Source organism: Colias eurytheme, chromosome 29 (assembly GCF_061535395.1).
Source record: "Colias eurytheme isolate Ceu_HAF_F1 chromosome 29, ilColEury1 Martin Lab GWU primary, whole genome shotgun sequence".
Classification (NCBI taxonomy): domain Eukaryota; kingdom Metazoa; phylum Arthropoda; class Insecta; order Lepidoptera; family Pieridae; genus Colias; species Colias eurytheme.
In genome coordinates this window covers 981-26,819 of record NC_143008.1, presented here as the reverse complement: position 1 = coordinate 26,819, position 25,839 = coordinate 981, and the positions used below count along the sequence as shown (strand labels likewise).

General features: G+C 42.8%; 9 protein-coding genes across 9 annotated transcripts; 2 read left to right on the top strand and 7 right to left on the bottom strand.

The window, feature by feature from the left end:
• The first annotated feature begins 291 nt into the window (after positions 1-291).
• LOC149895868 (histone H4) lies at positions 292-908 on the top strand. Its single transcript, XM_090118141.1, has one exon. The coding sequence runs from the start codon at positions 347-349 to the stop codon at positions 656-658; it is 312 nt and encodes a 103-aa protein (XP_089974267.1). The 5' UTR covers positions 292-346; the 3' UTR covers positions 659-908.
• A 408-nt stretch (positions 909-1,316) lies between these two features.
• On the bottom strand, positions 1,317-2,112 carry LOC149895867 (histone H3). The gene has a single exon (XM_090118024.1). It carries the CDS (start codon positions 2,023-2,025, stop codon positions 1,615-1,617), a length of 411 nt encoding a protein of 136 aa, XP_089974150.1. The 5' UTR covers positions 2,026-2,112; the 3' UTR covers positions 1,317-1,614.
• Positions 2,113-4,399: 2,287 nt separating this feature from the next.
• Positions 4,400-10,198, bottom strand: LOC149895866 (uncharacterized). The gene has a single exon (XM_090118380.1). It carries the CDS (start codon positions 10,196-10,198, stop codon positions 4,400-4,402), a length of 5,799 nt encoding a protein of 1,932 aa, XP_089974506.1.
• A 2,357-nt stretch (positions 10,199-12,555) lies between these two features.
• Positions 12,556-13,445, bottom strand: LOC149895865 (histone H2B). Its single transcript, XM_090117768.1, has one exon. It carries the CDS (start codon positions 13,413-13,415, stop codon positions 13,041-13,043), a length of 375 nt encoding a protein of 124 aa, XP_089973894.1. The 5' UTR covers positions 13,416-13,445; the 3' UTR covers positions 12,556-13,040.
• A 1,249-nt stretch (positions 13,446-14,694) lies between these two features.
• On the bottom strand, positions 14,695-15,546 carry LOC149895864 (histone H2A). The gene has a single exon (XM_090117769.1). It carries the CDS (start codon positions 15,401-15,403, stop codon positions 15,029-15,031), a length of 375 nt encoding a protein of 124 aa, XP_089973895.1. The 5' UTR covers positions 15,404-15,546; the 3' UTR covers positions 14,695-15,028.
• Positions 15,547-16,902: 1,356 nt separating this feature from the next.
• LOC149895863 (histone H1) lies at positions 16,903-17,824 on the bottom strand. Its single transcript, XM_090117997.1, has one exon. The coding sequence runs from the start codon at positions 17,758-17,760 to the stop codon at positions 16,930-16,932; it is 831 nt and encodes a 276-aa protein (XP_089974123.1). The 5' UTR covers positions 17,761-17,824; the 3' UTR covers positions 16,903-16,929.
• Positions 17,825-19,853: 2,029 nt separating this feature from the next.
• Positions 19,854-20,221, top strand: LOC149895862 (histone H4; the record flags this gene model as incomplete). The annotated part of the gene is given in 1 exon segment (XM_090118143.1): positions 19,854-20,221. A coding segment is annotated over 1 exon segment (312 nt). The 5' UTR covers positions 19,854-19,908.
• A 657-nt stretch (positions 20,222-20,878) lies between these two features.
• LOC149895861 (histone H3) lies at positions 20,879-21,674 on the bottom strand. The gene has a single exon (XM_090118026.1). The coding sequence runs from the start codon at positions 21,585-21,587 to the stop codon at positions 21,177-21,179; it is 411 nt and encodes a 136-aa protein (XP_089974152.1). The 5' UTR covers positions 21,588-21,674; the 3' UTR covers positions 20,879-21,176.
• A 2,555-nt stretch (positions 21,675-24,229) lies between these two features.
• On the bottom strand, positions 24,230-25,119 carry LOC149895860 (histone H2B). Its single transcript, XM_090118144.1, has one exon. It carries the CDS (start codon positions 25,087-25,089, stop codon positions 24,715-24,717), a length of 375 nt encoding a protein of 124 aa, XP_089974270.1. The 5' UTR covers positions 25,090-25,119; the 3' UTR covers positions 24,230-24,714.
• Between the last annotated feature and the right edge of the window lie 720 nt (positions 25,120-25,839).

Here is a 25,839-nt window from a genome sequence, read left to right as displayed (position 1 = left end):
AGTATTTTTATTTTTTATTCCTCCGTATGTATGACGTCATCATCACATTTATCGTTTTTTTTTTTTATTTAATTTCTCTTAAAATATGCGATTAAAAAATGAAATGTTGTCAATTATTGTGATTGAGTTATTTATTATTATTATTATTCAAAGATTATTAACGCAGTCCCTCGATATGCACGATATATCTATCCGTCTCCGTCGCTCGTCGAGGGCGAGCCGACCGAAACGCGTGTATAATGTGTGTGTATAAAAGTCGACATGAAATGGCGCGAAGCGCACAAGCTTTCGGGCACGCAGCGAGTAAGCAAGTAAACGAGTAGAATAACGCAAGACAGTCGGCGATATGACAGGCCGCGGTAAAGGAGGCAAGGGGCTCGGAAAAGGTGGCGCTAAGCGGCACAGGAAGGTGCTCCGTGACAACATCCAGGGTATCACGAAGCCCGCGATCCGTCGTCTCGCTCGCAGGGGTGGCGTCAAGCGTATATCCGGTTTGATATACGAAGAGACGCGCGGCGTTCTCAAGGTATTCCTCGAGAACGTGATCCGTGACGCCGTCACTTACACCGAGCACGCAAAGAGGAAGACCGTCACCGCAATGGACGTCGTGTACGCGCTGAAACGTCAGGGACGTACCCTCTACGGATTCGGCGGTTAATTAATTGTGTTACTTCAAAGATCGTCCGTCCGTTCGTACGTACGTCAATAATTCTTCCATGCAATCGATTCGGCCTTTTAATAATTATTATTCTTGGTACGAATAAAGATGGGCGTACGACCACCACGGCGATGATTTTGAAACAAACAAATTAACAACAAAAAGGCCCTTTTCAGGGCCGCATACGATTCATTAATTCCACAATATTATATATTATTGTATTATGGATATGTTTCCCCACGCGCGCAAAACTACAACACTCACTATCATTTCACTTGTACTCTATTATCTCTCTATTATTATGTGTGCTAAATTTCATTGTAATCGGTTCAACACATACATACATACGTCCATCCATCAACAACTTTCGCATTTATAATCTTCTTATATATAAAAATGAATCGCAAAATGTGTTGGTAAGCGCATAACTCGAAAACGGCTGAACCGATTTCGATAATTCTTTTTTTATTATATTCCTGGAAGTACGAGGATGGTTTTTATGTAGAGAAAACGTAAACATGTACCACGGGCGAAGCCGGGGCGGACCGCTAGTATTAAATAAAACTATTTCATAAGAAGAATTTAAAGTTAATGGCTACTGAATGATTACATTACTAAAATCTAAAATTCATCAGGTAGGTAAGTTTTCTGTTTATAATAGTAATATAATAATATTAATACATTTTATCATTCTCATAACAATATTATCATTATATTATTAGATATTTCGTTGTATGTTTCCGTTACTGCACAGTGGAAAACGTTTATAGTTAGGTTAGGTACCTACTATTAAAATGAATCACGTGCGGCCCTGAAAAGGGCCTTTTTTTTTTAACATTCGATGTCCGATGACGTGTCCTCTGTGCTATGTCATGTTATGTTATGTTATTTCATATTGAAACCACACACCACACGACACGACACGAGACACGAACAATGCAAACAACAAACGGATCTTAGGCGCGTTCACCACGGATACGGCGGGCCAATTGAATGTCCTTTGGCATAATGGTCACTCTCTTAGCGTGTATAGCGCACAGATTGGTGTCTTCAAATAGACCTACGAGGTACGCTTCGCTCGCCTCCTGCAGGGCCATGACGGCCGAGCTCTGGAAGCGGAGGTCGGTCTTGAAGTCCTGCGCTATCTCACGAACGAGACGTTGGAACGGCAACTTGCGGATCAGTAGCTCAGTGCTCTTCTGGTAGCGACGAATCTCACGCAGAGCAACCGTGCCGGGCCTGTAGCGATGGGGCTTCTTCACGCCACCGGTTGCGGGCGCACTCTTGCGGGCCGCTTTGGTGGCGAGCTGCTTCCTCGGCGCCTTTCCACCGGTGGACTTGCGAGCGGTCTGCTTTGTGCGAGCCATTGTGACCGGGGGGCTTGTTCGAAATTCGAATTCACTATATTTATTATAGAGAAATAAAACAACAAATACGACCGCACGGAGAAGTGGTTGCGCTTCGAATGAATACGAAAACGGGTACGACGCCGTTTTTATAAACACATTAGGTACACTCGTCTCCGTTTCGTTATTCATCGTAGTCGAGTGCGAGAGAGACATCGATAAGTAACCGTTCGCGCGGTGTGTATGTCGAGAAAAGAGAGATAAAATAATAATAATCAAAGTTTTGTGTTGGATTTGCACGATTCCTGATGCAAAATTAACTACTCGAACTCGAAAACAAAAAAAAAAAACGATCTTCAATGTGCAATGTGCAATCTGCACTGTCATAATATTGTCAATGTCATACACAGCCCATGTCATAATATTGTTATGTTCGTCATTATGGTATGGTCGTACTGGATCTATTCATTAAATTTACATGTACCTTATCCAAAATGGATGGAAATTATTCTACTTTTTTATTTTACTTCATACATACTCTACATAGGTGCAAAGTTTCATAAAAATGCGTTCAAAAATAAAATATGTCTTGGTTATTGCTTGATTACAAGATTAAAGAATTATTATTTTCTACTTTTTAGTGGTATGTATCTAACTTGAAAGCGTGTTTTTTAGTTTTTCAAACTATATTTATTTTACTTCATACTCTACATAGGTATTTTCGTATACCAAAACAAAACAGCACTAAAAAAAAAAAAAAAAAATACCAACAAATACATAATACGTTCATAATATACCTAACTAGAAATTCGCCGCGGCCTCGTTCGGTTGCAAATTTTATGAACATTTAAAAATTATATCTATTAAAATAAACCGCATCAAAATCCGTTGCGCCGTTTTTGAGATCTCGAGTAATCTTCAACTTGATTATTCCATAAGAAAGGAAAATTTCTATAAGACAGGAGAATTTTTATAAGTCCGGAAAATTTCTATAAGTCAGGAACATTTATATAAGCCAGGAAAATTTCTATACGTCAGGAAAAATTTCTATAAGGTGGAAAAGGATAGGTTAGGTTAGGTTAGGTTACGTTAGGTTACGTTAGGTTAGGTTAGGTTAGGTTAGGTTAGGTTAGGTTAGGTTAGGTTAGGTTAGGTTAGGTTAGGTTAGGTTAGGTTAGGTTAGGTTAGGTTAGGTTAGGTTAGGTTAGGTTAGGTTAGGTTAGGTTAGGTTAGGTTAGGAGAGGTTAGGTTAGGTTAGGTTAGGTTAGGTTAGGTTAGGTTAGGAGAGGTTAGGTTAGGTTAGGTTAGGAGAGGTTAGGTTAGGTTAGGTTAGGTTAGGTTAGGTTAGGTTAGGTTACGTTAGGTTAGGTTACGTTAGTGTTAATGTCGGCTGAAGGCCCTCTCTTAGTGGACTGTAGTGGTGTGGGGGTTTGCAAATAATACAAACAATTATTTCTTCATACGTAGAGGGCCAGGGTGCCGAGCCGGAGCGGAGTTATTCTTCTTGCTTTTCTGAAGCGCGGGTGGAACTGGAATGCCGTGACGCAACCGGTTTTGCGTCCATATTTATACTTTGCGCGTTATCCCCTCCACTCCGGCTAGCCACGCCCCTTACCTCACTCTTTATTTCTCAATCATTTATTTTTACATAAATTTACAGTTTTATTGTTTTTATTACAATCATTATAACATATTATTCTAATATTACATCCATAATATACTCCGCCAGCGCCCCGTTTAGACTGCGCGCACAATTCTTTACAAATTTTCTTTTATACTACCCCGTCCCCCGCTTCAGGTGTATAAATATACTGCGGGGGACGGCGTGTGCGCTCAGTCGCGGACGTGACGCTGTCGCATGACGAAATACAATAATATCAATTAAATCCTAATATCACACAATTAAAATATTCATATAACATAAAGAAAGACATAAACATTCACTAATTCACATAATATACGAAAGACATAAACAAGCAATAACATTATCTTAAGAAACACAAACATTTACAATCTACAATTAAATATCTACAATATCAAAACAAAATATAAACATTTACTATTCTACTAAACATTTTTAACACAATAATAACCTTTCAGGCATAAGCCTTCATAAATCTTTATGCAATAGTGAATAGACAACACAAATAACTTTACGTACGAACTGTTCCTTATACTTTACTATACAGATAATCCTTCAGGCATAAGCCTTCAGGATTTTATACTGAACACTTATTTTACTTTACTAGACTAGTTAGATAGTTTGCTTTACAAAACATAAACTTTGCAATATAACTAGAACAAATACGTATTTCTTTTCATGCTAATTATTTTATAAGCCTTCAGGCGTAAGCCTTCAGGATTCTAACGTTATATTTACAATAAATTAGGTACTTTACGGTTTGTCGTGCACATTTCTCCCGCCGTCGCACTCTGCGATTTGAACTGGTAGCACGACGATCTTCTTGGTGGGCCGCCGGAGGATTCTGCCGCCGCTGGTCTCCACGTCGACCACTCGTACCTCGCCGTCCTTGCCGGGATACGTAGCGACGACTCGTCCTCGGGGCCACGTGTTCCTTGGTTGATTGGAGTCGCACACGATGACCAGGTCGCCGATCTTGGGGGCCGCGCCGCTTGCGTGGGGCTCCCGCCGCTGTTGGAGTACGGGCAGGTACTCTCGCACCCAGCGTCGCCAGAAGGTGTCGGCGAGCTGCTGCGCGCGCTTCCAGTGTGTGCGCGCTGTTGTTTGGTCTTCCTCGATGGTGCAGGGTGGCGGCACGTAGCAGTTGGAGCCCAGCAGGATCATATTCGGTGTGATGGCGGGCGGCACGTCGGGCGTCACGGCCACATGAGTGAGTGGGCGTGAGTTCACGGTGGCTTCTACTTCGGCGAGGAGTGTGGCGAGCGTCTCGTCACTCGGGTGCTGCTCGTGAAGCGTGTGGCGAAGGGCTTCTTTCACGGTGCGTACCATGCGCTCCCACGCGCCGGCCATGAATGGGGCGGCCGGCGGAAGGAAGCGCCAGCTGATGCGGCGGGCTGCGGCTTCTTCTTCAAGTGCGGCCCACGCGTCCGTGAGCTCTCTGTTGGCCGCGCGGAAGCACGTTGCGTTGTCACTCCATATCTCGGCCGGGCAGCCGCGCCGCGCTATGAAGCGGCGCAGCGCGTTGATCGCTGAATCGGTGCTGAGTGACACGACGACCTCCAGATGTATGGCACGCGATGTTAAGCACGTGAAGAGGGCCACGTAGCGCTTCTCTCGATGGCGGCCGACGGTTACTTCTTGCGGGCCGAAGTAGTCGAGTCCGGTGAATGTGAATGGGCGCGCGTGATGCGCGAGGCGTGCGGCGGGCAGGTTGCCGGTCGATGGGCGCGCGGGCTTCGCGCGCAGCAGGCGGCAGCGCGGGCAGCTCTTTAACACTTCCTTTGTCGCGGGTCGTATTCTTGTTATCCACAGTCTTTGTCTTAGTTCGTTTACTACAATTTCGACGCCGCCGTGATGCAGTTTTTCATGTATGTGTTGTATATAGAGCTGCGTATACTTGTGTTTTCCGTCGAGCACTGTCGGGTTTGCGGCCTCTGCCTCGATCGCGCTGGCTTCATTCACTCTTCCTCGTAGTTTCAGTATTCCGTTTTCGTCTAAGGCGACACTTAATCCCGCTAGCGGACCTTGGTATTTTTCAGTGAGCGGGTGTCCTTGCTGTAGTATCGCTATCTCTTTCCCGTACGTTGCTTTCTGTGTTAATTTCACAAGTGTGTTTTCCGCGGCGCGTAGGTGGCGCGCACTTAATATTCTATATTTTCTTTCTTCGTTGTTCGGACGGGAGACGATTTTTTCATTGTTCTTTTTCACATTTCTTTTCCACGTCGCGTCTTTTTCTTCATTTTTTCTTGTACGTTTTCGACGTGTTGCATTGACGAGTTGTTTGGGGCGACGACAGAGTTCGATGAATTGCAGTACGCGGGCCGTTGTGCGCACTAGCCGTGTCCATTGTGAGAAGCGCTCGATGTCGATGAATGCGGGGGCGGGGTCCGACGTGTTCAGCGCGCCGCATTTTTCTTTCTCTTCGCCCGTGTCGATGATGATGTTTTCTCTCTTTTCAACCGGCCAGTCGCATTCTTCATAGCGGAGGAAGTCTGGACCGGTGAACCAACGATGTTGCGGGTCGAAGTCAGCGGGGGTGTTGCGTGTAGCGTCGTCCGCCGTATTGTGCGCCGTAGGGACCCAGCGCCATTCATCCTTTTTCGTGAGGTCTTCTATTTCGGCTAGCCGGTGCGCCACGAATGTTTTATATGTACGTGGCTCGCTGCGTATCCATGCAAGTGCTGTTCTTGAGTCGCTCCAATACACTTTTCTTTTGAAGACAAAGTCGTGACCTTCCTCGACTGTTCGTGTGAGGCGTGCTCCGAGCAGGGCGGCTTGCAGCTCTAGACGTGGGATCGATATCGGTTTCGTGGGCGTGACCCTGCTTTTCGCGGCGGCGATCGCGATGTTTATCGATCCGTCGGCGCGCGTCGCTCTGATGTACACGACCGCTGCGTATGCTTCTTCGCTGGCGTCCACGAATGTGTGTACTTCTCTCTCAGCCGCGGGTTCGTAGTCATAGCAGCGTGGGATGCGGAGCGCGTCGAGATGCTGAATATTCGCCACCCAGTTTTCCCAGCGATGTTGTAGCGCGCCGGGAATGGGGTCGTCCCAGCCGGTGTTGTACTTCCACGTATCTTGCATTATTCTTTTCGCCGGTGTGAGGATGGGCGCGATGAGGCCGAGTGGGTCGAAGACCGACATGATGAGACTGAGGGCTTCTCTCTTCGTAGGTGTTCGTTTATTTTCTATTATTTCCTGTGGTACACGTTTTGTGTTTACGCGAAAACCGATGTAGTCTTGTTTCACGTGCCAGAGTAGTCCCAAAGTTCGCTCTGTCTCGCTCCCGCCGATCTCGACGGTGGTCGCCCCGGTGTTCGTAAAGCTTCTTATCGCGTTTTCATTGTTCGATGCCCACCCACGCAGCTCGAAGCCGGCGTATCGATGTATGCGATCGACGTGCGCCGTTATCTCCCTGGCTTCATCTTCGGTCGCGTAGCTATGTATATAGTCGTCCATATAATGGTTCTCTTGAATCGCGCGTGCGGCTGCCGGACTCTCGTGCGCGTGTTCTTGCGCGTTTCTATTCTTGATGTAGAGTGCGGTGCACGGTGATGAAGAGGCGCCGAAGATGAGCGATGTCATACGATATTCATCGGGCGGCCCGTCGTCGCGTCGATCGCCACGCCAGAGGAAGCGTAGCGCGTCACGGTCTTCTTCAATGATTTTTATCTGCATGAACATTTCCTTGATGTCGGCGGACACGGCGATTGGATGTTGACGGAACTTCATGATGACGGCAGGCAGAGATTGTAGCAGGTCGGGCCCGGGCAGCAGCATGTCGTTGAGAGAGCGGCCGTGTGACTTAGCGGCCGCGTCGTGCACCAGACGAATCTTCGCTTTGTCCGGGTTAATCACTGGAAAGTGCGGGAGGTACCACACTCTCCCGCCGGTGGGCGGAGTCTGCGCCCTCTCTGCGTAGCCGGACGAGAGTAGATTTTCTATTCTTTCTTCATATTGTTTCTTCAGCTCTCCGTCTTTGTCCAATTTCTTTTCTAATGTCTTCAATCTTTTCAATGTGTCGCCGTAGTTGTTCGGTGTATCTGCGGACTCGTCTCTCCATAGGAGTCCGGTTTCATATCGGCCGGACGGCAGGCGTTGACTTTTCTTTTCCAATATGCTGAGTGCCTGCTGCTCCGGGTCGCTGCGCTGTCGCTTGGGTTCGATGCCGATGGATTCTAATTCGAAGTATTTCTTCATCATATTTTCGAGTGTGTCAGGTGACTTCTCCGCTTCCGAGAGATGAGAACAGAACAAAACTGGGTGCTTGTTCGAGGAGCGGCAGCCGTGCAGGACCCATCCTAATAACGTCTTCGATGCGACGGGCTGATTCCTCTTGCCGTGCCGTAGTTTTCGCGTTATAATGAGCTCCCAGTTGTCTTGCCCTATCAGCAGCTTCGGTGTCGCATTTTCATACAGTAGGTCCTCTTGCAGGTCGTGCAGATGGTTGCAGCGGGCGATGTCACTCTCGCGGATGGACTGCGTGAATGCGTGGAGCTGGTGCACGGTGCGGGCGTTGTCTAATGCGTATTCTTTTTCTTCATGTCGTCCTCGTACTCGTGCCTTCACTCTCTTGCTGTATTCGTGCTCATTCTCGTGCCCATTCACGCCTTGAATTGTGATGGACTCGCGTGGCCCGTCGAGACCCAGCTGCTCTGCAAGCGCCGTTTCAATGATGGTCACCGTGCTTCCTTCGTCGAGGAGCGCGTACGTGTCACATTTTCCTTTCGGTCCCATGATGGTGATGGGAGCGATCTTCAGATACGCGCGGCGGCGCGTAGGTTGCTCCGACGTGGCGCTGTTGATGTTAATTGCTGATACTAGGACTTTCTCTTCACTGGCTTGCGGTTGCGCTGTCTCTTCAATTTTCTTTTCCGCTGTCTTGGTATGGTGGAGCATCTTGTGGTGCTTCATGGTGCACCCGTTGAGGCCGCAAGGACGAGCGCGGCATGTTGCTCGTTGATGTTTGCTTCGAAGACAGCGGAAGCACACTCGATATTTCTTCGCTATTTCCCATCGTGTATTTACGTCGCTGTTCGTAAATTGTCGACACTCGACGAGTTTGTGCTCTCGCTCGCACATCGGGCATCTTGTTTCTCGCTCGCTCGCGTCGTTCGTTGCGTAGGCTCGCTCCGTCCTTTTCCTTGTTTCTGTATCTAATGGAGCGTAGCTGGAGCACTTGTCTGCTTCTTTATTCAGGAATTCTGCGAGCTTTTTCAGTAGCGGTGTCTTGTCGCGTTCGTCGGCAGCGAAGTCGTACCATTTATTCTTCATGATCGGCGTCAGCTTTTCCAGTACCTGCCGCAGCATTTCCGGGCTGTGCAGGTATTCTTGTTTTCTTAAAACTTCGACGGTGGCGACGATATTCGATATTTTATTTGCGAATATGCAGATGTCCCGCGGGTTGTCCGTTACTCGCGGCAGCGACTTGATTTTCTCCATTTCGCCCAGAACCAGCGCGTCTGGGCGGCCGAACCTCCTCTGCAGGGCTTCAATGATTTTCTCGGGTCCGGTGTGCGATATGAGTAGGGCGGTGACGGCTTCTAGGGCTGCTCCTTTCAGCGCCTTCCTCAATCGTGCGACGTTTTCCCCGTCGGTGAATCCTTCTTCAGTTTCTTCATACGATGCCTTGAATGATAGCCACTCGTGACTGGAGCCGGTGAACGTTGGTAGTTCACCGCCGTATCTTATTACTTTTCTTTGGCTTCTTGCGACTTCATTGAAGGCGGTTACAATTGCCGCAACTTCTGGTGACCGCGTGGGCGGGTATTTCTCCGGTTCCCGTGGCCCGTCGTCCTGTTCCTGGCGGGCCCCCCATCCTCGATCTTCCTTGTTGTCGGCGTTCTTCGCTGTGTAGCGTGGCGGTGAGAGCTGGCGAGTCGGGTTGGCGGCGGGTGGCAGTGGCTGGCTTAAATGTTGTTCCAACCACGACTCGACCCGTCGTTCCGGTTCGTAGTCCTCTTCTTCCTCTTCCGTTGTTGATTCTTCTTCAGCGCGTATTCTTTCCAGCCGCGCCTTTTCCAGTTCTGCTGCGGCCTTCGCTTGTTCCAGCTTCAGTTCGGCTAGGCGCTCTTTCACCTCCAACTCCGCGAGGAGTCTCTTGCGGGAGGCTACGGAGCGCCGCGACCGCACCTCTGATGCCTGGCGGAGCGTCTTCGAGCGGCGTGCTGGCGACCCGGCGGCGACGTTCGATGGCGCCGCGAGAGCGGCGTTTGTATTCAGGTGTACGTTGCTCGTCGGCGCCGCGTAGGCGGCGGTCGTCGGCGCGTCGGTGTTGTCGGCTGGCGCCGCGAAAGCGGCGTTTGTGTATCCCACGACGGGTGACGGTGCTGGCTGCAACTTGTCGACGGGCATGGTGCTCGGCGTAGCTGGCGTCGAGCTGCTCTTCTCCTCTGTCCTCGTCGTTCTTGTCGCGGTCGTGCAGGTCTCCGATGTCCCCGTAGTGTAGCTCGTTTCTCCCGACGTATTCGTAGACGACGTTCCTGTGGCGGTGGCGGTCGCTTCTGATGCTGATGGTGTTGTTCCTCTTCCGCTCCGGCTTCTCGTGTTCATTTTTCTTCTTATCCGGCTCGAAGCTGACCAATGTTAATGTCGGCTGAAGGCCCTCTCTTAGTGGACTGTAGTGGTGTGGGGGTTTGCAAATAATACAAACAATTATTTCTTCATACGTAGAGGGCCAGGGTGCCGAGCCGGAGCGGAGTTATTCTTCTTGCTTTTCTGAAGCGCGGGTGGAACTGGAATGCCGTGACGCAACCGGTTTTGCGTCCATATTTATACTTTGCGCGTTATCCCCTCCACTCCGGCTAGCCACGCCCCTTACCTCACTCTTTATTTCTCAATCATTTATTTTTACATAAATTTACAGTTTTATTGTTTTTATTACAATCATTATAACATATTATTCTAATATTACATCCATAATATACTCCGCCAGCGCCCCGTTTAGACTGCGCGCACAATTCTTTACAAATTTTCTTTTATACTACCCCGTCCCCCGCTTCAGGTGTATAAATATACTGCGGGGGACGGCGTGTGCGCTCAGTCGCGGACGTGACGCTGTCGCATGACGAAATACAATAATATCAATTAAATCCTAATATCACACAATTAAAATATTCATATAACATAAAGAAAGACATAAACATTCACTAATTCACATAATATACGAAAGACATAAACAAGCAATAACATTATCTTAAGAAACACAAACATTTACAATCTACAATTAAATATCTACAATATCAAAACAAAATATAAACATTTACTATTCTACTAAACATTTTTAACACAATAATAACCTTTCAGGCATAAGCCTTCATAAATCTTTATGCAATAGTGAATAGACAACACAAATAACTTTACGTACGAACTGTTCCTTATACTTTACTATACAGATAATCCTTCAGGCATAAGCCTTCAGGATTTTATACTGAACACTTATTTTACTTTACTAGACTAGTTAGATAGTTTGCTTTACAAAACATAAACTTTGCAATATAACTAGAACAAATACGTATTTCTTTTCATGCTAATTATTTTATAAGCCTTCAGGCGTAAGCCTTCAGGATTCTAACGTTATATTTACAATAAATTAGGTACTTTACGGTTTGTCGTGCACAGTTAGGTTACGTTAGGTTACGTTAGGTTAGGAGAGGTTAGGTTACGTTAGGTTAGGTTAGGTTAGGTTAGGTTACGTTAGGTTACGTTAGGTTACGTTAGGTTAGGAGAGGTTAGGTTAGGTTAGGTTAGGTTAGGTTAGGTTACGTTAGGTTAGGTTAGGTTAGGTTAGGTTACGTTAGGTTACGTTAGGTTAGGTTAGGTTAGGTTACGTTAGGTTAGGTTAGGTTAGGTTAGGTTAGGTTAGGTTAGGTTAGGTTAGGAGAGGTTAGGTTAGGTTAGGTTAGGTTAGGTTAGGTTAGGTTAGGTTAGGTTAGGTTAGGTTGGGTTAGGTTGGGTTAGGTTAGGAGAGGTTAGGTTAGGTTAGGAGAGGTTAGGTTAGGTTAGGTTAGGTTAGGTTAGGAAAAATTTTCTCAGTCCGGAAAATTTCCATACACCAGGAAAATTTCTATACGTCCGGAAAAATACTACTGAACCGATTACAATGAAATTTAGCACACATATAGAAGGTAACTTGGATTAACACATAGGGTAGGTTTTATCCCGGAAATCCCGCGGGAACGGGAACTATGCGGGTTTTCCTTTGAAAACGCGGGCGAAGCCGCGGGCGGAAATCTAGTACAAAATATTAATTTACCAAAACTATTGCAAAACACAAAACTATATAAATATAACAGAAAATCGGTTTGAATGTCTGTCCGTGTGTGCTATATTCCCTATATAAATTTGTATAATTAAAACTAGAGAACCGATTTTGATGCGGTTTATTTCAATAGATAGGCTGCATCTCGAGGAAGCTTTTAGTATATATAATTTGTTACGTTCTGAACAATGCAGGCACAGCCGCGGGCGATAACTAATCAATCTACCATTTATTTGTTAAACAGTTATTAAAAAAAAAATAACTTCAAATTAACTGTACAAGTTTAATTATTTCTCCATTTAATAATTAATATTATTAATTTTTTGTTGTATATCAATTAAATTTACGTTTTGACATAAGGCTGAGGTAAAATAACAGTACAGACTACAGTCGAATTGGGAATCATCAAGGAGGATTTTATTTAATATCTTAACTTAATTAAAGATATGAAACCTTATTTGTGTTAAACTTTTTTATTTTTTTAAATTGACACCAATAAATCAAACTGACGATGTCTGTCAAAATAAATATAATATTGATTCAAAGATAGTACATGAAATCGCATTGCGTTGTTATATTAATATATAAGTAATAAAATGGTTGTGAGTGAAAAAAAATTATGTAACATGTATAAAAATATCGAGCCAAATCATGATGGTATATAATTTATTATGAATTTGTTTTTATTTGTCATCATCAAAACTACTGGACCGATTTTGATGAAATTTGGCACAGGCAATCTTTAGACGCTGAGAAAGAACATACATAGGCTACTTTTTATTATTGCGAAATAATATGTACCACGGGCGAAGCCCTAGTTTGTAAATAAAATAAAATAAATCATACCCACAAAATATGACCAACGTTAATAATTATTGTTGAACGTATAATTCGAAATTCGAATTTCAAAATTACAACTTTAGGTTTTTTTTTTCTCACTGCTGTTGTTCGTGTTGGAGAAACGTATTTTTGGCGTGTACACACACACACAATTCATTCATGAAATATATTGTGGCCCTGAAAAGGGCCGTTGTTGTTTTGATAGTATATAATAATAATAAACACAAAACGCGAGCGAGCGGGCGTTCGATAAGTCGAACACGCCACGCCGTTGTCCCGACGACCGCTCACCGCTCACTTGGAGCTCGTGTACTTGGTGACAGCCTTTGTGCCCTCGCTGACCGCGTGCTTGGCGAGCTCGCCGGGCAGCAGCAGCCGCACGGAGGTTTGCACCTCTCGCGACGTGATGGTCGACCGCTTGTTGTAGTGAGCGAGCCGGGACGCCTCCGCGGCGATGCGCTCGAAAATGTCGTTCACGAACGAGTTCATGATGGACATGGCCTTCGAGGAGATACCGGTGTCGGGGTGGACCTGCTTGAGCACCTTGTAAATGTAAATGGCGTAGCTCTCCTTCCTCTTGTGCTTCTTCTTTTTCTTGTCAGACTTGGAGATGTTCTTCTGCGCTTTTCCGGACTTCTTGGCGGCCTTTCCACTCGTTTTTGGCGGCATGTTGCTTGTTGTAGTATAAGTACAATCAATTGAAACTGTATATTCCAAATTTTTTCCGTTTCTGTATAAAACCGGTCCAGATCGCGCCACACGGCGTTACGGCCGTCGGTTAGTAATGCGAGCTAGCACTTTTGGTTATCGGCCAATACCGTGGAGCGTAAGCGTCCCCTCCACACAGTGGGCGGTGAACATGCGGTGAATCATTTAGATGTTTACATTTGGCATTTTATTTTTTTTTTAAATCACATAAGGCTAAGGTAAAATAACAGTACAGACTACAGTCGAATTGGGAATCATCAAGGAGGGTTTTATTTTAAAATATGTATCTTAATTAAAGATAATATATGAAACCTTATTTGTGTTAAACTTTTTTATTTTTTTTAATTGACACCAATAAATCAAACTGACGATGTCTGTCAAAATAAATATAATATTGATATTATAATATTGATTGATTGAAATTTGGTATAGAGATATTTTGATACCCGAGAAAGGACATAAGATAGGTTTTATCCCGGAAATCCTACGGGAAAGGGTTTTTCTTTAAATAAATCAAATTTTACTTGATTTAATATTTATTTAAATTTCCAGCTTACACAATACGAAGTATGAAAACAGTTGCTCGCCTCCCTACTTTCAATATTCCAAGTTTCCCGCTTGACGAAAACGAAGTGACTTGCGCAATCATCTAGAAAACACAATATAGGTATTGTCCTCTGCAGAAAGGAGAAATAGTCCAGTATCAGCTTCGAATACGTACATCGAGCAGATATTTGTCACAATAGTAAGATTCAATTTACATAATTTATCTTAATCTTCAGGATAGGAAAACAATCATATTATAAAGCTGAAGAGTTTGTTTGTTTATTTGAACACGCTAATCTCAGGAACTACTAATCGAATTTCAGAAATTATTTCGGTGTTAGATAGCCCATTTATCGAGGAAGGCTATAGGCTATAATATAATATAATCACGCTAAGACCAATAGGAGCGGAGCAATGCGGGTGAAACCGCGGGGCACAGCTAGTTATTATAATATATATTACAAACAAACATAAAATGAAACGGAACGGATTTTGATGCGTTCAACAAGAAGGGGTTTATTATAAACTAAACAATTAAACATCTATAATAATTATTATGTATAATTCTTATCTACATAATATATCCTAATATTATAAAGCTGAAGAGTTTGTTTGTTTGTTTGAACGCGCTAATCTCAGGAACTACTGATCAAATACAAAAATGCCATTATAAATTAAATTAAAAAGACTCAAATGAATGTTACTTTTTTTAATACGGGTACGGTTCTAGGGTTAAAGGCTATATTATAATATAATATTAAATGCGGGTGAAACCGCGGAGCGCAGCTAGTTTATTGTACATAGATTAATATTATTCATGTTCTGGTGTACGTGTCAAATGGTAAACGATCACTGAAGAGATGAGAGTTTAGGCTGCTAGAAACTCTATCTATCGTTGTTGTCAAGACATATATTGCGGCCCTGAAAAGGGCCTTTTGAACAATTCATAATAATATTATGATGAACATACATAAAAATATGTAATTGTATCGTTATTGGTAAATGCAATGCAATGCAATGCAATCCAATTAGGCCTTCTTCTCCGTCTTCTTGGGCAGCAGCACAGCCTGAATGTTAGGCAATACACCGCCCTGTGCTATGGTCACGCCGGAGAGGAGCTTGTTCAGCTCTTCGTCGTTACGTATGGCCAATTGCAGATGTCTCGGAATAATTCTAGTCTTCTTGTTGTCGCGCGCCGCGTTGCCGGCCAACTCGAGAACTTCAGCCGCCAGGTACTCCATCACGGCCGCCAGGTAGACCGGGGCACCGGCGCCCACGCGCTCCGCGTAATTGCCCTTCCTGAGCAATCTGTGAATACGGCCGACGGGGAACTGCAGACCGGCACGGTTGGAACGTGACTTTGCCTTCCCCTTCACTTTACCGCCTTTACCGCGTCCAGACATTATTTACGGTTTTCTTCTTTGACAGTATAATAAACGAAAAACTGATACGTACAACGATACGCGCCGATCACTAAAGTATGTTTTTTTTAAACATTACCATCGGATTTAATATATATTGTACCGTGTACGGCTACGCGTCCTAGTGATTGCGGTGGGCATGACGCCGTGAAATGCGAGCGAACACAAACGACGAGCGATGCGCAGTGAACACGACCGTGTCAAATAATAATAATATATTGTTATGTACAATATAATATTTTATTTATTTACAAAATGTTAATTTTTTTTTTCGCATTTCACACACAAACAATATTTAAGCATCTTTTAATTAATATTATTTTTTTTTTTGATTCGGTGTACAGCATCCCCAAATATTATTATTACTCATATTATATAAAAATGAATCGCAAAATGTGTTGGTAAGCGCATAACTCGGGAACGGCTGAACCGATTTCGATAATTCTTTTTTTTTTTTATTATATTCCTTGAAGTACGAGGATGGTTTTTATGTAGAGAAAACGTAAATATGTACCTACCACGGGCGAAGCCGGGGCGGACCGCTAGTTACTCATAATAATAACGATTAGTTGATTGTTTTTAAAGTAACTTGTCAGGTGACAGAAACAGACTGTGTTGTCTAGACAACCATCAATAATTAGGTATTAATAATAATTATTCATAGCAGTAGGTATGTATAGATTTTAGAGAGTAGGTATTTAGTAAGTTTCGGTAAAATGTACTATCGGGAGTCGGGCGTCGGGCGGGCGGTCGGTCGGGCGGCGTGCGCTGGTGTGGGGCGGGCGGGCGGTGTCTGTGCTGTGTCTGTGTCTGTGTCTGTGTCTGTCTGTGTGGTAGCGTGTTGCAGTGTGCGATGAATAGTTACATAATATTTTATTTTGCAAGTTGAAGGTAAAAAGTAACGTGTGTGTTTACCGTACGTATTACGTAGGTATATTTTGATGTTTTTTTTTATTTATTCCTTATTTCATTGCGCGTCGACGGAGCCCCGCTTCGCGGGGCTCCTATTTCTGTGTAGTTTTTTTTTAAGAAACCTAACCTAACCTAACCTAACCTAAACCTAAACCTAAACCTAAACCTAACCTAACGTAAAGCTGTAGATTAGTTAGTAGTAGATTTGATTTTCTTGTTGTTATTATATTGTGCATGCATGTTGCTAGTTGCTACTATAATATATTATGATGTTACATAACTATTATGTAATTTGTAAAATTGTAATAATTGTAGTTTTATTGTGTAGGTACCTACAAGTTGCTTGTTCGTCCTCGCAAATTGGAAGGAAACGTTAACGTTCGTAGTGAGTGCGCATTCGAAAATATATGTTAGCCCTGAGAAGGGCTTTTTGGCGATAGATAATATATAATATGTATCTATTTTGCTGAGACTTGTGCCCGATGCACTCGCCGTCGCCGCTGCACTGCATAACCAGTTCCAACCTTAACCTTCCTCGAAGTCGAATTAGGTTGCGCTTGCGCTTGCGATTGATCGATTGCACGCACACCACACGTTCACTTCTTGGACGCGGCCGAGGCTTTCTTGGCGGTGGCCGCTTTGGATTTTGGCGTTGCCGCTTTCTTCGGTTTCGGTGCCTTCGGCTTCTTCGTCGGCGGTTTGGCACTCCTCTTAGCCTTCGGCGCGGCGGCCGACGCTGCTGCGGCGGGTTTTGCGGCCGCCTTGCCCGCAGCCGGCGCCTTCTTGGCGGCCGCGGCGGGCTTCTTTCTGCCTGCAGCTACTTTCTTGTCTTTCACCGCTGACGCTTTCGACTTGGACGGCGAGGACGACGAGTCTGCGGCCGCTGCTGCGGCGGCGGCTGCCGCCGCCTTCTTGGACCTGCTGCCTGCGTTGACGGCCGTCTTTTTGGCGGCCGCTTGCGCCTTGCCACCGCCGCCAGATTTGCGCACCTTGACGGCCGCCGCCGCTCCGGAGCCCTTGCCGGCGGCTCCGCTCGACGGAGAGGTCTTCTTCTTGGCCGCGGAGGACTTTGACTCCAGTTTGAACGAGCCAGATGCGCCCTTGCCCTTCGTCTGAACGAGCGTGCCGGATTCGACGGCGCCCTTGAGATATCTCCTAATGAACGGCGCCAGTTTATCCGCGTCCACCTTGTACGTGGCCGATATGTACTTCTTGATCGCCTGCAGGGAAGAGCCGCTACGCTCTTTGAGATCGCTGATAGCAGTGTTCACCATTTCCGACGTCTTCGGGTGCGCCAATCTTGCTTTGGCCGCTTTCTTGGCTCCTCCCGACGCCGCTGCTGCTGCTGCTGCTGCTGCTTTGGGCGCTTTCTTCGCGGGCGTCGACGCTGGCGCCGGAGTTTCAGTTTCGACTGCGGTGTCTGCCATTTTTGTTAATTAAAATTCAACTTTACGTCGACAATAGTATGTAATAATAATTAGTCTAAATAAGTAGTACTTAGTAGGTTTCACTGTATTCGACGTACGGTGTCGCTAGTGTAGGAATCGAATGGACGGTTTACCTCACGGGGAACCGTGCAATCGAGATACGTTTTCTCGCGGTCGCGCTTGAAACTTTTCACTAACATGCCTCCGTTCGAACGTATATTTTACGTGAAATTAACGTTTAAAAGTATACGTTTCACATGTTTCTCGTCCCTTTTGAGATCGGCCCTCGTAGTGTGCAAGCCCGCGCGACGCTCGAGGAGCGCATCGATAGCGATGGACGTTTAAATTTTGCCAAGGGCTATCCGCGTGCGCGGTGTCAACTTTAAAATTATCATTTCACCTGTAATTAAACCGATTGTCGTTTCGAAAAAGGCTCTCTCAATACACTGATATACAGACGTTAAGGTGAAACTATTCGTAATCGCCATATAATATGTTTGCGATGGTTTTTAGGGGGATGAATGTGACCTGTTGTAGAACAGCATAACGCAAACGACGACCGCGCGGCCGGCTACACACACAGTTCGGCGATCGGTCGAATATGTTTAACGTCCTTTAAATACAAAAATAATAACAATACGAATGTGCCACAATAACGAAATGACAATATTATAAATAAATGTCACATATTTGTCACAATATTATATTCACAGTCACAGGTACTAACAGCTAGTAGGTACATAGTACGCACACCACACCGCAACGCCCGCACGTTTTAATATTGTCAAAATATTATATAGGCCGCGCGAGAACGAGACTACGATTCACAATTGCGTATTTATTATAATATTATTATTGTGTTAACTTAATATCGTCGCATAATAACGCATAATAAGCAATACCTAAATAATAGACAGAGGAGTAGTAACAATATTATGACGAATCGATAATAACACGAATGTAGGTAGTTAATTAATAGTTTATTATTTACCTAATCATTAAGTTACTTATATATATCATCATCATCAACTGCAATTACGATTAATTCAATAGCGACAATGACGTATCCATGTTTTGATGAATTATTATATTGTCGTACCGTTGTAGATTCCTTAAATCTTCGTAATGCACCTGAGCGCAGTAAACATCGATTAAAGTGAAGCATTCGATTCTAGATGTCAGATTTCGATTTTTAGAGTAACGTCTCTGGTATTTATTATGTTTAGAATGGTTTATCAGTAAAATAAAATGAAATCTTAAAAAAAATTACTTTTATCGGTCATTATTATTATAATTAATATTATGTAGTCGTAATTGAAAAAAGTTAAGCAAATGTGCAGTTCTAACAAAACGAAATATCTTGTTATTCTATGTCGTCGTTACTAGGTTACGTTGTTGAATTTTGTTGAACTGTCAAATGTTGCCTATTTTAAAATGGCTCTACTATACTTAATAACTACGAGGGATCTATATTTATAGATAGAGAGTTGGTTAATAATAATTACTTATTTAATTTGCTGTGTCGACTTTTATTTATTTTTTCAACAGGATAAAACCTATCCTATGTGTTAATCCAAGTTCATTGTAATCAGTTCAGTAATATTTGCGTGAAATAGTAACATTTATAATATTAGAAGGATAATGATAACAACACAAGTAAGTTAATTAAGTAATGACGATATATTATATACATTTCAAAAAATTTCAAGCTACTTATTTATATAATAATTCACAAAAATTACATTAATATGAAATTTGACACATGCCATACCTACCCTGTTAATGTCTAGTGTAAATGTGATAGTATTTTTATTTTTTATTCCTCCGTATGTATGACGTCATCATCACATTTATCGTTTTTTTTTTTTATTTAATTTCTCTTAAAATATGCGATTAAAAAATGAAATGTTGTCAATTATTGTGATTGAGTTATTTATTATTATTATTATTCAAAGATTATTAACGCAGTCCCTCGATATGCACGATATATCTATCCGTCTCCGTCGCTCGTCGAGGGCGAGCCGACCGAAACGCGTGTATAATGTGTGTGTATAAAAGTCGACATGAAATGGCGCGAAGCGCACAAGCTTTCGGGCACGCAGCGAGTAAGCAAGTAAACGAGTAGAATAACGCAAGACAGTCGGCGATATGACAGGCCGCGGTAAAGGAGGCAAGGGGCTCGGAAAAGGTGGCGCTAAGCGGCACAGGAAGGTGCTCCGTGACAACATCCAGGGTATCACGAAGCCCGCGATCCGTCGTCTCGCTCGCAGGGGTGGCGTCAAGCGTATATCCGGTTTGATATACGAAGAGACGCGCGGCGTTCTCAAGGTATTCCTCGAGAACGTGATCCGTGACGCCGTCACTTACACCGAGCACGCAAAGAGGAAGACCGTCACCGCAATGGACGTCGTGTACGCGCTGAAACGTCAGGGACGTACCCTCTACGGATTCGGCGGTTAATTAATTGTGTTACTTCAAAGATCGTCCGTCCGTTCGTACGTACGTCAATAATTCTTCCATGCAATCGATTCGGCCTTTTAATAATTATTATTCTTGGTACGAATAAAGATGGGCGTACGACCACCACGGCGATGATTTTGAAACAAACAAATTAACAACAAAAAGGCCCTTTTCAGGGCCGCATACGATTCATTAATTCCACAATATTATATATTATTGTATTATGGATATGTTTCCCCACGCGCGCAAAACTACAACACTCACTATCATTTCACTTGTACTCTATTATCTCTCTATTATTATGTGTGCTAAATTTCATTGTAATCGGTTCAACACATACATACATACGTCCATCCATCAACAACTTTCGCATTTATAATCTTCTTATATATAAAAATGAATCGCAAAATGTGTTGGTAAGCGCATAACTCGAAAACGGCTGAACCGATTTCGATAATTCTTTTTTTATTATATTCCTGGAAGTACGAGGATGGTTTTTATGTAGAGAAAACGTAAACATGTACCACGGGCGAAGCCGGGGCGGACCGCTAGTATTAAATAAAACTATTTCATAAGAAGAATTTAAAGTTAATGGCTACTGAATGATTACATTACTAAAATCTAAAATTCATCAGGTAGGTAAGTTTTCTGTTTATAATAGTAATATAATAATATTAATACATTTTATCATTCTCATAACAATATTATCATTATATTATTAGATATTTCGTTGTATGTTTCCGTTACTGCACAGTGGAAAACGTTTATAGTTAGGTTAGGTACCTACTATTAAAATGAATCACGTGCGGCCCTGAAAAGGGCCTTTTTTTTTTAACATTCGATGTCCGATGACGTGTCCTCTGTGCTATGTCATGTTATGTTATGTTATTTCATATTGAAACCACACACCACACGACACGACACGAGACACGAACAATGCAAACAACAAACGGATCTTAGGCGCGTTCACCACGGATACGGCGGGCCAATTGAATGTCCTTTGGCATAATGGTCACTCTCTTAGCGTGTATAGCGCACAGATTGGTGTCTTCAAATAGACCTACGAGGTACGCTTCGCTCGCCTCCTGCAGGGCCATGACGGCCGAGCTCTGGAAGCGGAGGTCGGTCTTGAAGTCCTGCGCTATCTCACGAACGAGACGTTGGAACGGCAACTTGCGGATCAGTAGCTCAGTGCTCTTCTGGTAGCGACGAATCTCACGCAGAGCAACCGTGCCGGGCCTGTAGCGATGGGGCTTCTTCACGCCACCGGTTGCGGGCGCACTCTTGCGGGCCGCTTTGGTGGCGAGCTGCTTCCTCGGCGCCTTTCCACCGGTGGACTTGCGAGCGGTCTGCTTTGTGCGAGCCATTGTGACCGGGGGGCTTGTTCGAAATTCGAATTCACTATATTTATTATAGAGAAATAAAACAACAAATACGACCGCACGGAGAAGTGGTTGCGCTTCGAATGAATACGAAAACGGGTACGACGCCGTTTTTATAAACACATTAGGTACACTCGTCTCCGTTTCGTTATTCATCGTAGTCGAGTGCGAGAGAGACATCGATAAGTAACCGTTCGCGCGGTGTGTATGTCGAGAAAAGAGAGATAAAATAATAATAATCAAAGTTTTGTGTTGGATTTGCACGATTCCTGATGCAAAATTAACTACTCGAACTCGAAAACAAAAAAAAAAAACGATCTTCAATGTGCAATGTGCAATCTGCACTGTCATAATATTGTCAATGTCATACACAGCCCATGTCATAATATTGTTATGTTCGTCATTATGGTATGGTCGTACTGGATCTATTCATTAAATTTACATGTACCTTATCCAAAATGGATGGAAATTATTCTACTTTTTTATTTTACTTCATACATACTCTACATAGGTGCAAAGTTTCATAAAAATGCGTTCAAAAATAAAATATGTCTTGGTTATTGCTTGATTACAAGATTAAAGAATTATTATTTTCTACTTTTTAGTGGTATGTATCTAACTTGAAAGCGTGTTTTTTAGTTTTTCAAACTATATTTATTTTACTTCATACTCTACATAGGTATTTTCGTATACCAAAACAAAACAGCACTAAAAAAAAAAAAAAAAAATACCAACAAATACATAATACGTTCATAATATACCTAACTAGAAATTCGCCGCGGCCTCGTTCGGTTGCAAATTTTATGAACATTTAAAAATTATATCTATTAAAATAAACCGCATCAAAATCCGTTGCGCCGTTTTTGAGATCTCGAGTAATCTTCAACTTGATTATTCCATAAGAAAGGAAAATTTCTATAAGACAGGAGAATTTTTATAAGTCCGGAAAATTTCTATAAGTCAGGAACATTTATATAAGCCAGGAAAATTTCTATACGTCAGGAAAAATTTCTATAAGGTGGAAAAGGATAGGTTAGGTTAGGTTAGGTTACGTTAGGTTACGTTAGGTTAGGTTAGGTTAGGTTAGGTTAGGTTAGGTTAGGTTAGGTTAGGTTAGGTTAGGTTAGGTTAGGTTAGGTTAGGTTAGGTTAGGTTAGGTTAGGTTAGGTTAGGTTAGGTTAGGTTAGGTTAGGTTAGGTTAGGAGAGGTTAGGTTAGGTTAGGTTAGGTTAGGTTAGGTTAGGTTAGGAGAGGTTAGGTTAGGTTAGGTTAGGAGAGGTTAGGTTAGGTTAGGTTAGGTTAGGTTAGGTTAGGTTAGGTTACGTTAGGTTAGGTTACGTTAGGTTACGTTAGGTTACGTTAGGTTAGGAGAGGTTAGGTTACGTTAGGTTAGGTTAGGTTAGGTTAGGTTACGTTAGGTTACGTTAGGTTACGTTAGGTTAGGAGAGGTTAGGTTAGGTTAGGTTAGGTTAGGTTAGGTTACGTTAGGTTAGGTTAGGTTAGGTTAGGTTACGTTAGGTTACGTTAGGTTAGGTTAGGTTAGGTTACGTTAGGTTAGGTTAGGTTAGGTTAGGTTAGGTTAGGTTAGGTTAGGTTAGGAGAGGTTAGGTTAGGTTAGGTTAGGTTAGGTTAGGTTAGGTTAGGTTAGGTTAGGTTAGGTTGGGTTAGGTTGGGTTAGGTTAGGAGAGGTTAGGTTAGGTTAGGAGAGGTTAGGTTAGGTTAGGTTAGGTTAGGTTAGGAAAAATTTTCTCAGTCCGGAAAATTTCCATACACCAGGAAAATTTCTATACGTCCGGAAAAATACTACTGAACCGATTACAATGAAATTTAGCACACATATAGAAGGTAACTTGGATTAACACATAGGGTAGGTTTTATCCCGGAAATCCCGCGGGAACGGGAACTATGCGGGTTTTCCTTTGAAAACGCGGGCGAAGCCGCGGGCGGAAATCTAGTACAAAATATTAATTTACCAAAACTATTGCAAAACACAAAACTATATAAATATAACAGAAAATCGGTTTGAATGTCTGTCCGTGTGTGCTATATTCCCTATATAAATTTGTATAATTAAAACTAGAGAACCGATTTTGATGCGGTTTATTTCAATAGATAGGCTGCATCTCGAGGAAGCTTTTAGTATATATAATTTGTTACGTTCTGAACAATGCAGGCACAGCCGCGGGCGATAACTAATCAATCTACCATTTATTTGTTAAACAGTTATTAAAAAAAAAATAACTTCAAATTAACTGTACAAGTTTAATTATTTCTCCATTTAATAATTAATATTATTAATTTTTTGTTGTATATCAATTAAATTTACGTTTTGACATAAGGCTGAGGTAAAATAACAGTACAGACTACAGTCGAATTGGGAATCATCAAGGAGGATTTTATTTAATATCTTAACTTAATTAAAGATATGAAACCTTATTTGTGTTAAACTTTTTTATTTTTTTAAATTGACACCAATAAATCAAACTGACGATGTCTGTCAAAATAAATATAATATTGATTCAAAGATAGTACATGAAATCGCATTGCGTTGTTATATTAATATATAAGTAATAAAATGGTTGTGAGTGAAAAAAAATTATGTAACATGTATAAAAATATCGAGCCAAATCATGATGGTATATAATTTATTATGAATTTGTTTTTATTTGTCATCATCAAAACTACTGGACCGATTTTGATGAAATTTGGCACAGGCAATCTTTAGACGCTGAGAAAGAACATACATAGGCTACTTTTTATTATTGCGAAATAATATGTACCACGGGCGAAGCCCTAGTTTGTAAATAAAATAAAATAAATCATACCCACAAAATATGACCAACGTTAATAATTATTGTTGAACGTATAATTCGAAATTCGAATTTCAAAATTACAACTTTAGGTTTTTTTTTTCTCACTGCTGTTGTTCGTGTTGGAGAAACGTATTTTTGGCGTGTACACACACACACAATTCATTCATGAAATATATTGTGGCCCTGAAAAGGGCCGTTGTTGTTTTGATAGTATATAATAATAATAAACACAAAACGCGAGCGAGCGGGCGTTCGATAAGTCGAACACGCCACGCCGTTGTCCCGACGACCGCTCACCGCTCACTTGGAGCTCGTGTACTTGGTGACAGCCTTTGTGCCCTCGCTGACCGCGTGCTTGGCGAGCTCGCCGGGCAGCAGCAGCCGCACGGAGGTTTGCACCTCTCGCGACGTGATGGTCGACCGCTTGTTGTAGTGAGCGAGCCGGGACGCCTCCGCGGCGATGCGCTCGAAAATGTCGTTCACGAACGAGTTCATGATGGACATGGCCTTCGAGGAGATACCGGTGTCGGGGTGGACCTGCTTGAGCACCTTGTAAATGTAAATGGCGTAGCTCTCCTTCCTCTTGTGCTTCTTCTTTTTCTTGTCAGACTTGGAGATGTTCTTCTGCGCTTTTCCGGACTTCTTGGCGGCCTTTCCACTCGTTTTTGGCGGCATGTTGCTTGTTGTAGTATAAGTACAATCAATTGAAACTGTATATTCCAAATTTTTTCCGTTTCTGTATAAAACCGGTCCAGATCGCGCCACACGGCGTTACGGCCGTCGGTTAGTAATGCGAGCTAGCACTTTTGGTTATCGGCCAATACCGTGGAGCGTAAGCGTCCCCTCCACACAGTGGGCGGTGAACATGCGGTGAATCATTTAGATGTTTACATTTGGCATTTTATTTTTTTTTTAAATCACATAAGGCTAAGGTAAAATAACAGTACAGACTACAGTCGAATTGGGAATCATCAAGGAGGGTTTTATTTTAAAATATGTATCTTAATTAAAGATAATATATGAAACCTTATTTGTGTTAAACTTTTTTATTTTTTTTAATTGACACCAATAAATCAAACTGACGATGTCTGTCAAAATAAATATAATATTGATATTATAATATTGATTGATTGAAATTTGGTATAGAGATATTTTGATACCCGAGAAAGGACATAAGATAGGTTTTATCCCGGAAATCCTACGGGAAAGGGTTTTTCTTTAAATAAATCAAATTTTACTTGATTTAATATTTATTTAAATTTCCAGCTTACACAATACGAAGTATGAAAACAGTTGCTCGCCTCCCTACTTTCAATATTCCAAGTTTCCCGCTTGACGAAAACGAAGTGACTTGCGCAATCATCTAGAAAACACAATATAGGTATTGTCCTCTGCAGAAAGGAGAAATAGTCCAGTATCAGCTTC

Coding starts and splice junctions, on each gene's coding strand:
- LOC149895866 (XM_090118380.1), bottom strand. CDS start 10,198: ATGAACACGAGAAGCCGGAGCGGAAGAGGAACAACACCATCAGCATCA.
- LOC149895865 (XM_090117768.1), bottom strand. CDS start 13,415: ATGCCGCCAAAAACGAGTGGAAAGGCCGCCAAGAAGTCCGGAAAAGCG.
- LOC149895868 (XM_090118141.1), top strand. CDS start 347: ATGACAGGCCGCGGTAAAGGAGGCAAGGGGCTCGGAAAAGGTGGCGCT.
- LOC149895863 (XM_090117997.1), bottom strand. CDS start 17,760: ATGGCAGACACCGCAGTCGAAACTGAAACTCCGGCGCCAGCGTCGACG.
- LOC149895861 (XM_090118026.1), bottom strand. CDS start 21,587: ATGGCTCGCACAAAGCAGACCGCTCGCAAGTCCACCGGTGGAAAGGCG.
- LOC149895864 (XM_090117769.1), bottom strand. CDS start 15,403: ATGTCTGGACGCGGTAAAGGCGGTAAAGTGAAGGGGAAGGCAAAGTCA.
- LOC149895860 (XM_090118144.1), bottom strand. CDS start 25,089: ATGCCGCCAAAAACGAGTGGAAAGGCCGCCAAGAAGTCCGGAAAAGCG.
- LOC149895867 (XM_090118024.1), bottom strand. CDS start 2,025: ATGGCTCGCACAAAGCAGACCGCTCGCAAGTCCACCGGTGGAAAGGCG.